The 12,327-nt window shown below is 36.8% G+C and overlaps 1 protein-coding gene across 1 annotated transcript; it reads left to right on the top strand.

Annotated features, from left to right (window-relative positions):
* The first annotated feature begins 604 nt into the window (after nt 1-604).
* On the top strand, nt 605-5,423 carry LOC122306271 (probable disease resistance protein At5g66900). Its single transcript, XM_043118707.1, has 5 exons — nt 605-1,633; nt 2,253-2,644; nt 2,959-3,314; nt 3,760-3,971; nt 4,070-5,423. The coding sequence occupies exons 1-5, from the start codon at nt 1,012-1,014 to the stop codon at nt 4,912-4,914; spliced, it is 2,427 nt and encodes an 808-aa protein (XP_042974641.1). The 5' UTR covers nt 605-1,011; the 3' UTR covers nt 4,915-5,423.
* Nucleotides 5,424-12,327: the final 6,904 nt, after the last annotated feature.

Below are 12,327 nucleotides of genomic sequence, written 5' to 3'. Positions count from 1 at the left end.
CATTTATTGGATTTTTCAATAACGCTCGATATCAAATATAAATTAACTCGAAATTTTAATTAATAAATAAATTTATAAGTTAATTATCTAAATAAATTATGAATTGTACCTCTTCGAAAGTTATTAATTATTAGTTTTAAAGAAAATGTGAGACCATCAGCTCATGGGAGGGTATAATAATAATAAATAAATAAAGAGGTATGAGAAGGTATAATAATAATAAATAAATAAAGAAGTTTAATCTGAAACAGGCCATATAAATATATAAAAGAAATCGTGAAAAAGAAATCAAGAGTTGGCAATAACATCTGTGAATCTTTTTATTTTCTTTTTTTTTTTTTTAAACTTTTGTTAATCGGTAAAAAACGGTTGAAACGGATTGGATTGGAACCTTATTCTAACTTGTCGGGTTTGGAAGCTATGTATTAATTTTTTTTTTTAAATTTTTTTTCTTTACTTAATGATTAAGGTACACACTTTTAATATATTAATGTATTTTTATTTTTTAAAAATCTTAAAAAATATAAATGTATATATATATATATATATATAATTATCCAAAACGACAATATCTCTTTATTCCCACTAACGCGTCTTCTTCTTGGCTTTGTGCCCCGCCCTCGCTTTCATCCAAGTGCGGCAACTTGGAGGTCAAGGCATTACAACCTCTTCTACCCCTTTTTCCACGAAGGGGATACTTTTTCTTTCTTTCCTTTACTTTCCTTTCCTTTCCACCCCATTTCCTCTATCACCTCAAAGAAAATGAGAGGGAAGTTCCCGGTGGAAGATTTTGAGAGAGTGTCTGTTTGTTTGCTTAGGTTTCAAAGAAATCGACCACAAAATCTTTTCTTTCCATCTAATTCTTGTACATTAAGAAGATTGAAATATTCTGTCATCTTAGCTTGATTTTGTTTGGAATTTCTCTTGCTTTGAGTGTAAAGAGAGATGGAAGTTAGAAGAGACTGAAATATAAATTGTTTCCACTTTTGGGTTAGTTGGCAAAGCAAAGTTATGGCATTTATCGGAGAGGCTGCTTTGGGAGCAGTATTTGGAGAGGCATTTAAACTGTTGTTGGGAACAGTCGAGGATGTGACAAACAAAGCCCGGCAGTTCGAACCCACTCTGAAACGCCTCCAATCCACGCTGCTTTCTATGAGGCCAATGGTCGAAGATATAGTACAGTTAAACAGAGATCCGGAATACCTTAAAGAGGAAACGAAGAAATTTATTGATCAAATGAAAAAGGGTGAGAAGCTAGTTAGCAAGTGCTTGAAAATTCCGCGGTGGAACTACTGCATGAAACCCGATTATGCAGGCAAACTCTTGGAGTTAGACGAGGAAATTCGCAGGTTCTTTCAGTTTGATTTGCATGTATTGTATGCGAGGACTCTGTCGGAGACTTCGGCGAGGGTGAACGATATTCATAATCACATGAATTTGTTCGTTAAGAATTCTTCGTTGAAGTGCGAGGCTCCTCTGCCCCCAGATTTTATTGTTGGGTTGGATGTGTCTTTAAAGGAGTTGAAAATGCAGCTGATGAAGAAGGAGGAGTCAGTGCTTGTATTGACTGCTGCTGGAGGATGCGGAAAGACGACGTTGGTGAACATGCTTTGTCAGGATGAGGAAGTTAAAGGTACTTTGTCTCAAGATCTTTTTGGTGCCATTTTTGCCAAGGGAAATATTATATGCACAATCTCTAAACTAAGTTTTGGATCTTTTATACTAAGAGTGTACCGTTGGGTTTTACCAAAAAGAAAATGACATCGAGTAATTGATATGTTCAAGGAATGATAATATTACATATTGGAAAACCACTCAACCCACAATCTAAGAGTTATGGTTTTAGGTCCAACTATGCTAATATTTAACTACTCTCACTTATGCATCTTTCCAGAATCAGGCTAAAACGTTTTCTGGTTGGCAGGCCGTTGCATGCTAATCTAGGCTCATTCTTCTGTTTTACTTCTGCAGCAATCTTTGTAGTTTATTTTTTTCTCGCAATATATTGTACTTTGGAAATACTGCCTTTGAAGAGTAGCAAAGGAAAAGGGGGAAAAATTGCAATTGTCATATGTTCATAATTGGTTTATTGTCTCAGAAAATTTCTTTTGCTCATTTCTTACTCTGCTGGGATGGGGTTTGGGAATTCCGCTCAACAGGAATTTGGGCTTTGTATATTTTTGTTTGCAAATGTTGAAAGAGCTGAAATATGCTTTTAGTGGGAGCTTTCTGACTATATTGTATTTGGATAGGTACATATAAGGACAATATTTTCTTTGTCCCCGTTTCGAAAACTCAAAACCTGGAGGTCATTATACGGAGGCTATTTTCTCATATGGGTGAGCAGAGGGTTGAGTTTCAAAGTGAGGAAGATGCAATCAACCAGCTTGAGCAACTTCTGAAACAAATTGAAGATCCTAAACTGTTAATACTGGATGATGTCTGGTCCAGGTCCCATCTTGAGAAGTTTGAGTTTCGTATTCCAAATTACAAGATTCTTGTCACTTCAAGAGCTGCATTTCCTGGTTTTAGCTTCACGTATAACATGAAACCATTAAATGATATAGATGCAAGGACTCTTTTTCATCACTCAGCAAACTTGCAAGATGGGAACTCTTCAATCCCAGATAAAGATATTAACAAGGTAGTTTGTACATCTCTGATATAAACGTAGGAAATGCAGTAAATTTTAATTTTAATTTTACCCTTTTAGGTAACACATTTTTATAAACAAGGGGATATATGATACCATGTCAAAATCATGTTTGCATGCATTTACGCGTTGCTTTTGATAGGCCAGCTGTCCCCAAAACTTGATTGAATAAAGAAAAAGTAGACATACAAACCACGTCATATCTACAAACAATTGTTGTGGATAGATGGCTAGAACTGTGGGCAAAATTACCAATGCAATCTCTAAAAAATAACTTATTATATTTAGGTGGTCTTGGATTGCAGATATTGAAATTCTGTGGGGGGTTCCCTCTGGCCATTAAAGTGATTGGCAGGTCACTCTGTGGACAGTCTGTTGAGGTCTGGCGTAGTAACGCAATGAAATGGTCTACTGGTCATTCTATTCTCAGTTCTAACAGTGATCTGCTTAATTGTCTCGAAAAGAGCCTGGATTTCTTAGATGATGAGCTCAAGGAGTGTTTCATGGACCTAGGTTCCTTTCCTGAAGGCCAAAGGATCCATGTTGCTACTCTCATTGATATGTGGACAGAGTTATACGGACTAGATGAAGATGGCAACAATGCCATTACCAACCTAAATGCAATCAGTACTAGGAATCTGGCTAGTCAATTTGTCACAAGGTATGCTGGGTTGTTGTTTGTATCATTTGATTTTCTTGTAGGCTGATTTATATTCACCAGTAGTGCCTAGTTCTTATATGCTGTGACCGTGTATATATGGCCAAAACATTGAATGTCGTACAGCTTGATAAACTTTAAATGTTAGTTGATGTTATATTGTAGCTTATTTGACATGTTGATGGCCAAAGTAAATATTTTTCATACTAGCCCAGGGATCTCCATGAGGAAGTCCAATTACTATTAAGAACTAGAAAGAAAGGGAAGTTATACCCGTTCAAAAATCATTTGTAGTTCGTCTCTAGATGCATTCTTTTGTCATAACAAATTATTCTTATCATTGACTGCTCTTTCCTATGTTATTTAGTGTTCATTTCATTGATAGGCATATGTGAAGGCTGGAGATCTTGACTATCTTCAAAGCATCTAATTTTTGCTCTTTTAACAGGAAAGATGCAAGTGATTTTGCTAACTACTATGGTGAAGACTATGTCACACAGCATGATCTTCTTAGAGAGCTTGCTATCCATCAAAGCAGCCAGGGGCTGATAGAACAAAGGAAAAGACTGAATATTAATATTGGTGAAAACATTCTTCCCAAGTGGTGGACGGACCAGAAGCAGCAATATCTCAGTGCTAATTTATTGTCTATCTCAACTGGTTTGTACATTTTTCTTGCTCTCAAACACCCACACACACAAGTTGTGACCTATATAATATTTGGTACCCAGTCATAACATGTAGGATATTATTTGCAGATGCAATGTTCTCATCAAGTTGGTGTAATATTCAACCACCCGAAGTTGAGGTTCTAGTTCTGAACTTTCAAACAAAGAATTACCAATTACCCAAGTTTGTGGAGAAAATGGATAAACTAAAAGTGTTAGTAGTCACAAATTATGGTTTCCTTCCTGCTGAAGTAAGTAATTTTCAGCTACTTGGGTCTCTACCCTATCTGAAGAGAATCAGATTAGCAAGGCTTTCAATTCCTTTCCTGTGCAAGACCCCAATGCAAATGAGTAGTTTGAAGAAGATATCCCTGTTTATGTGTAGCATCGGCCGGGCTTTTAGGAATTCTACCGTCCAGGTTTCAGATGCATTCCCAAATCTTACAGACATAAACATTGACTATTGCAAAGACCTAGTGGAATTGCCTGATGGGCTGTGTGATATTGCCCACCTGAAGAAACTCAGTATTACCAATTGTCATAAGCTGTCCGCACTACCTGAAGCAATTGGAATGTTGGCGAATTTAGAAATGCTAAGGCTTAGGTCCTGCACTGATTTGTCAGAGTTGCCAGAGTCAATTAGAAGGCTCCAGAACTTACGCATTCTTGACATATCCGACTGCCTGAGCATTAGCAAGTTGCCGAAACACATTGGTGAATTGTGTAAATTAGAAGAGCTCCACTTGAAAGGATGCTTGAGATTGAGTAGACAGTTGCCAGAATCAATCATGGATCTTAAGCAGTTGAAGCTTGTTATATGTGATGAAGAGAGGGCCAAGTTATGGGAGCCTATCAAGGACTTCCTCACCAATCTGAAGGTAGTGGTAGCTGCTAGAGATATAAGTTTGAATTGGCTTCCCAGTCGTTATTTCTGAGAATTCCCATTTCTTGGATAATGTTGTTGTTATTGCACTGTTGTTTTCTCTTCCGTCTTTCGTTTGTCCTTTTCTTCCTTTTTCTTTTTTTTTTTTTTTTTTTTTTTTTTTTTTTTTTTTTTTTTTTTAATCCTTCTGAAAAGAGCATGAAACAATGTGAGGCTGAGGCTGTACACCCAGAAGAAAGAAGATATATTTGAGGAATTGCATTACAGAGAAATGCTTCTAGTGAAAAGGATGTGGGAGATTTTGTCGTATGCTGTCAAAGGAGATCATGCTATTCAGAAAAGCTTTCATTGGTATGAGAACGGGTCGGCCCAAAATGAGCTCCAAGGATTAGAAGCCTTTTACTCTACAGGCGGCATGTCTCACGGACTCGTTCACGTTGGTACATGGTTCTAATCAGCCCTGCATGATCTTTTCTATTTTCAAATTTTGTGAAATGATTATTGTAAGTTATATGACAAGTGATGGTCTAGCTTGAGAGTCGGTTGGTTTGTTTTGATAAATCATCTTATCTGATTTTATTTAATTATTATAATTTTTTAAAATTCTTAAACAAAATAAAATAAATAATTTAATATTTTTAAATTTTAAAATAAAAATAATATTTTAATAATATTTTATTTAATTTTAATATCATCTCATCTCATCTATATAATCAAACAAGCCGTCTCTCACCTGCTTCCTCTGGGTAGCCAGTCGCAGCACCTTTGATTCTTATGCAGCCGACGGAGGTCCTATTTTGCCTGCCGTCCTATCTCTCATCTTCCTATTATTTTCTGAATATACTTTTCCTCCTATTTGTTTCTTCTTTTACTTTTACTTTTACTTTTTTATTTCCTTCTTTTATTGTCAGAAAATACTGTGATGGGTGGCATTGCTCTCAACTTTTGAATTATTTTTTTTTTAAATTTAAAAAATATCCAATGATAATTGAAAGTATCATATGGATTAATAAATATCACTAGGACTGATCTATATTGATACATGATAGGTTAGGTCGCATTTAGATAATCAATTGAGATGAAAGTTAAAAATTAAATAAAATATTATTAAAATATTATTTTTTAATATAATTATTATTTTAAGATTTGAAAAAGTTGAATCGTTTATTATATTTTATATAAAAATTTAAAAAAGTTGTAATGATGTGATAAGATAAGATAAGATGAAATAAAATAATTTCACTATCTAAATAGAGTTGACCTCAATACCATCCTCCTATCCAACAGAACATCGCTTTCCACTAGTCATTTGATTATATTTTGTAGAGTTTTTGTTTGCGCTCTCACAAATACAAGAACTCTCCCATGGAGTGCATGGATTGCCTTTTGATAAAGAAAAATTTTTATTTATCATCATCTATACAATACACCAATATATTATTTGTCATTTTTATATTTCTATTTAAAATACATATTGATTTATAAATATATGTGTTTAAATAAAATGATAAAAATTAGTAAATAGCGTGTGGATGATAAGTAGCCTTTCTCTTTAATAAATTGATTAATGTTTAAAATTCTATATTTGAGCTACATGTTCATACTCTTGCCGCATAAAATTTGGATTTTCCTGGGAAAAAGCAAAGAGAAGAGTTTCAACTTTCCCATCCTTTGATTTTGTTCCCTTTTCCGACAAGTAATCTAAATTCTAACCACAGGGTTCCACGATTAGTTGCTTTCTCTCCCAAGTCGTCTACTGAATGACCAGAGTCAATGCATGCGCTCCAACTCAAAAAATTCAAGGTTCGTGGGATGAAATTTTGGTCTGGTTACGTAGTTAAGACGAGAATAGATAAAATATTTTATTAAAATTTGAATAAAATATTATTATAATATAATTTTTTAATATTAATTTTATTTTAAGATGTAAAAAAATCAAATTATTTATTATATTTTGTATAAAAATTTTAAAAAAATTATAATGATAAGATAATAATGTTAGCTACTCTCTCGTCCCAATAATGATAGACATATAACTCCTTTTACAATTTTTTTATATAACTATATTTTAAACGAGAGACATCTATATAAAATAATTTATAAAAATAACATCAATTTATATAAATATCTTCATTTTAAAATATGGTTATTTAAAGAATTATAAAACGAAAATTATATATGTATCATTACTCTGTCCCAATAAAATATCTCAGTTTTCTTCTTTATGGGCCTACAATTATTGAAGACGACAATGTGATCTATTTATTGCCTCCCTAACGCGTATTCTTCTTGACTAAAGAAACAACATAAAGAACGGATTACATGTTAGCTTGGTTTCATCCAAGCGGGCAACTTTGAGGCTTATGGCATTGCATTACAACTTCTTCTACCCCTTTTTCCACTAAGAGGGTACTTTCTCCTTCTTTCCTTTTCTAAATAGACATTCTTGTGCTCTCAAGGACAGAGGGTTGAGATTTCACATAAATGTCGAGCTTGAGCTTTGGATGACGTTAACACACTCAAAACTTAATGCCTAAAAGCAATTAATAATAATACATGCGAAGAATTAATTCTACAACAAATTTGATTTTTAGATTTGGAACAACTTTTTTTTTTTTCCCTAAAATTCAAATTTCATCCAAAAACAGCTCAAATTGTAAATACCGTTCAAATAATTATTTAATATTTATCATTCGAATGAAAATATTTAGGACCAAATCATTTGTCCTTAAAAGTGAATTGACTTTTCAAATGGTGTTAATGTCGTTCGAAAATTACAAAATATGTTTGAATAGTGATAAATGTGTTCCAACAATTACAACTACATTCAAACTATCTTAAATTCGTTCGAGCAGTATTATGATACCCTTTCGAAAGGGTTATATTCTATTCCAACACAAATTTCAACAAAATATTTCTTGGAAACTAGAACGCGCCAACTTGTTTTCAATTCACAAAGTCTATTCAAACTAGAATAAATCTAATTCGAACGGAGTTTGGTTATGTTCGAATGGTTAAATTTAGTAAAATTTGATGATGATGTGGAATGTGCTAATTTTTTAGAATCTTACCTTCGAACAATTTTTTAATTTGTTCAAACTGTCAAGAAAGTCCTACAAAATATAAAGTGCCCCAAAATTTAAAAAGCCTTAGACATTTTATAGCTCAGAGAGAGAGAGAGAGAGAGAGAGAGAGAGAGAGAGAGAGAGAGAGAGAGAGAGAGAGAGAGAGAGGCTAACATAACAAAAATGGACAAATTTTTGGGGGTGTTCTTGTGAAGTAGGGAATGAGAGAATGTATTTTTAGTATTTGGGGAGTGTCTATGTATATTTAGTCTAAAATTTAAACCATTATCTTGTATTTCTTATTCATTCCTAAAATGAGTTTCATTGGTATTTATGAGATTTTCTTTTTTATGTAATAAAGAAAAATTTGAATGTTTAATGTAGAAACTATTGAACAATGCGCATCATTTAAATGCAAATAGAATGGTTCAAATGTAAACTAAAAATTGGAACGAATAAGGTGAAACTATTCAAACGTAAACTAAGGGCTCAATGGTATAGCCTTAAGCATTCGAACGATATAGCCAGTGCCATTCAAACTTCTACGTTCTGTTTGAACAAAATTTATCTTGTTCAAACGGGTATAAAGGATGGAGCTTTTCGTCCCAAAAGCTCAAATCCACATTAGAATACGTTTAAACGGCTAACACAATTTCATTCCAGAAAGTATTTTTTGGACAAAATTTTAATATATATTTTTTTTTGGCACAAGTGTTTTGAGATGAAAATTCTTTTGTCTCAGTCTCCTCTCTGGTTAGGCGCTCTGAAGGCCTCAGAGGTGGTGCATAGTAAGTTTTGAGTTGGCAAGTTAGGTTCAAAGTCCATGACGGAAGGGGCGGTAGCGAAAATAGAAGGCATCAAAGAGAAGTGGAAGCAATTCCGATTGATCGAGGAAGAGGACGTGATCCTAGATGTCCCTTCGGGGAGTAGGGAGGAGATCTAGGGTAAGGGAGAGAGGAGCTTGATTGGGAAGTTATGTTCAGAACGAGGGGTAGGGCAAGATATCATAGCTAACACTATGGCTAGATATGGAGGATCAGTAAGCGTGCATTATTCCAAGAAGTAGAGAAAAATGTTTTTGTGATAATGTTCGTGAACCACGAAAACAAACAAAGAATTATAGAAGGAAAACCCTGGCTGTTTGACAATGACCTGCTCCTACTAGCAGAATACGACGGGGTGCTGCAACTAGGGGCGATCAAGTTCGACCACAAAACGTCTTGGTGAAAATCCATAAGCTACCATTGGGACATATGACGGAGGAGTGGGGCAAGCAAATAGGAAACTCAATGGGAAAAGTTTTGGAGGTGGAAGTAGAAGACGATGGGGTTGGATGGGGAAAGTTCTTGCAAGTTAAAGTGGAGATTCCACTACGTAAAGCGTTGGCAAGAGGCAGATTCATCAACGTTCAGGGGCAAAAGATGTGAATTGATTTCAGATACAAAAAACTACCAAAAATATGCTTTCTCTTGTGGCTGGATAGTGCATGGAGAGAAGGGTTGAATGGCTGAGATGGGGGACTGGCAACTAGAGAAAAACAAGAGCATGCAATTTGGCTCCTAGCTCTGTGCAGAGAGTAATAACAGAAGAGTTCCTGCCTATTCTAAGCCTGACACGGGGTTTGGGGGAAAATGGGATTGGAAGAAGGGGGCAGGCTTGAGCAAGGAGGGAGACAAGGCGAAGGGTTCGACAGGTAGCACTGCACTGGGGTGGCAGAGGAAAAATTCTGAACAGGGGTGTTTTGGGAAACAGGTTGGCAATATGTCAGATGTAGTAGAGGGCGGGAAGGAAGCTACGTTTTTTGAGGGAGAAGTCGGTGGGAGAGAGGTAGGAGGGGACTATGCCGAAAGCATGGAGAGGACTAATGGGTGACGGAATGGGTGCTGATGGCTCCAAGGTGACGAAGGGGGGCAATGGGCGGGAAGGACCCGAATTATCAAAGGATAGTAATGGGCCAAAGGAAGGTATTGGGCCTTGCCAGGCTCATGATTTAATTGTTGGACCTAGAAAAGACTCAAGCCCACAAACTGCAGAACATACACTCATGACTGAAGAGGAGGACAATTTGCAAAGTTTATGTCCGGAGTCAACACCGAAACCATTGAAGAAAAAGGGTGATGGCAGGTGGAAGCATAGAGCTCGCAACCAAGGTATGGCTTCCCCTGTCTCTAGACTGCTTTTGTGCAAAAAGAGAAAACTAAAAGGTAGTGAAAAGGGGGTTCCCTCTCCCAAGAGAAGTACGAGGGGACGTAATGGGGATATGCGGAGAAAGGTGTATCTATGCTTGGATTTGGCAGAGGCTGCGAGTCAGCCTCGCCAAGACCGATGAAAATTTTAAGCTGAAACTGTCTAGGGCTTGGGAATCCCCAATAGTTCAAAGTCCTTGCTTATTAGTGAAGGAGAAAGGACCCGACGTGGTGTTTTTAATGGAGACTAAACTGTCGTATGGTCGAGCTCAAGCTGTTGCAAGGAAATTTAGGTTTGAGGGTGTTCTTGCGGTAGAAGCTGTAGGAAGAAGTGGGGGACTGCTGGTAATGTGGAAACAGAAGGACCAAGTATAGTTGGTCAATTACTGTCAGGGGCATATCAACGTGTTGGTGCATGATGAGGAGTGCAAGTTTAAGTGGTTGCTAACCTGCTTCTATGGACAGCCTGATGCTAGTCTTAGAAGTGGACCCTGGAGACTTCTTACTTCCTTCAGGCTAGAAGAAGGGGGTTGGGGGGTGATAGGCGATTTTAATGAAGTATTGACAAATGATGAGAAGGTAGGGAGGAAACAAAGGAGTGAGAAGCTCAAGGGGATGTTCAGGAGAGTGTTGAAAGATGGAAACTTATCTGACCTGGGTTGGAGAGGGGATAAATACACTTGGAGCAACCGACATGAGGATGGCTCCTTCATTAAGGAAAGGCTAGATGGGGTTGTGGCAAACCCATCATGGAGAGCTAAGTATACTGAGTATAGTTTTGTCACATTGCCTGCAGTATGCTCGGATCACAGATCGATACTGTTGCATTGTGTGCATGCAAGGGAACCTGTTAGAAGACATTAGAACCACTTCAAATATAAGTCAAATTGGATAAATGAGGAAGATTGTAGGGACTTAGTGGCTACTGAATGGCAGAAAGGGGCTACCAGAGACAATTGGCTTGAAAGAGTGCAAGGAAAACTTGATGTATGCAGGAAGGGGACTTTAGAAATGGAGCAAAAACATTGCAAAGAAGAGAACAACTACAATCAGTGAGCAGACAAAGTTACTGGGTCGATTGTAAAGAGATGAGGATCCTGGCAACATGACTAAATAGAAAATGGTGCAAAAGGAGCTGGGTGCCTTATTAGATCAAGAGGACACCTGGTGGAAGCAACGAGCCAAGAGACATTGGCTGGTAGAAGGGGATAGGAACACCAGGTTCTATCATGCTTGTGTGAACCAAAGAAAGAAAAAGAATGAAATAAAAAGAATAGTTGACAATGAGGGTAATGAGCTAACTGTCAAGGAGGAGGTTGCTCTTGGTTTCTGGAACCATTTCTCAAACGTATATAAGTCTTCCCAGCCAACATATAGAGGCATTGAGTAGTGTGTACAAGGGGTGGAAGGAAGGGTTACTGATGATATAAGGAGGAGTCTAGATAGAGACTTCACTAAGGAGGAGGTGGCAGTAGCCCTTAAACAAATGTCCCCATTCAAATCTCCTGGGCCAAATAGTTATGGTGTTGGTTTCTTCCAAGATCACTGGGCTCTGGTTGGAAATGAAGTAACAAACGCAATACTGGACTTTTTGAGGAATGCAAACATGCCAAGGGACCTGAACCATACATTTTTAGCTCTAATTCCAAGGTAAATTCCCCGACCACAGTCCATGACTATCGCCCCATCAACTTATGCAATGTTTTTTACAAACTGATCTCAAAAGTCATGGCAAACATAATGAAGCATGTTTTTATCAAAGATCATCTCATGGAATCAAAGTGCATTTATCCCTAGTAGACTCATCAGTAATAATATTATGATAGCTTATGAATTGTTACATACCATGCATTCGAGACAGAAGGGAAGAAAGGGTAGCATGGCTATTAAGGTGGACATGTCTAAGGCTTATGACAAAGTAGAATGGGATTACCTAGAGGCCATGTTGATTAAGCTAGGCTTTGGGCATAAGTGGACAAGATTAGCAATGCAATGTGTGAGGTCAGTAAGCTATGTTTCGCTTATTAAGGGTATACCAGGTGAAACCATTATCCCCTCAAGAGGTTTAAGACAAGGTGACCCCTTGTCACCTTACCTCTTTTTGATTTGTGCTGAAGGTCTTAGCTCTTTACTTCAAAAAGCTGAATCTAGTGGGACTATTAAGGGAGTAGCACTGTTAAGGGGAGGCACTAGAATTAGTTACTTACTCTTTGT

This window comes from Carya illinoinensis, chromosome 1 (genome assembly GCF_018687715.1).
Source record: "Carya illinoinensis cultivar Pawnee chromosome 1, C.illinoinensisPawnee_v1, whole genome shotgun sequence".
Lineage (NCBI taxonomy): Eukaryota > Viridiplantae > Streptophyta > Magnoliopsida > Fagales > Juglandaceae > Carya > Carya illinoinensis.
Note: the sequence above shows the minus strand (reverse complement) of the source record. Positions and strands in the feature narration are given on the sequence as shown.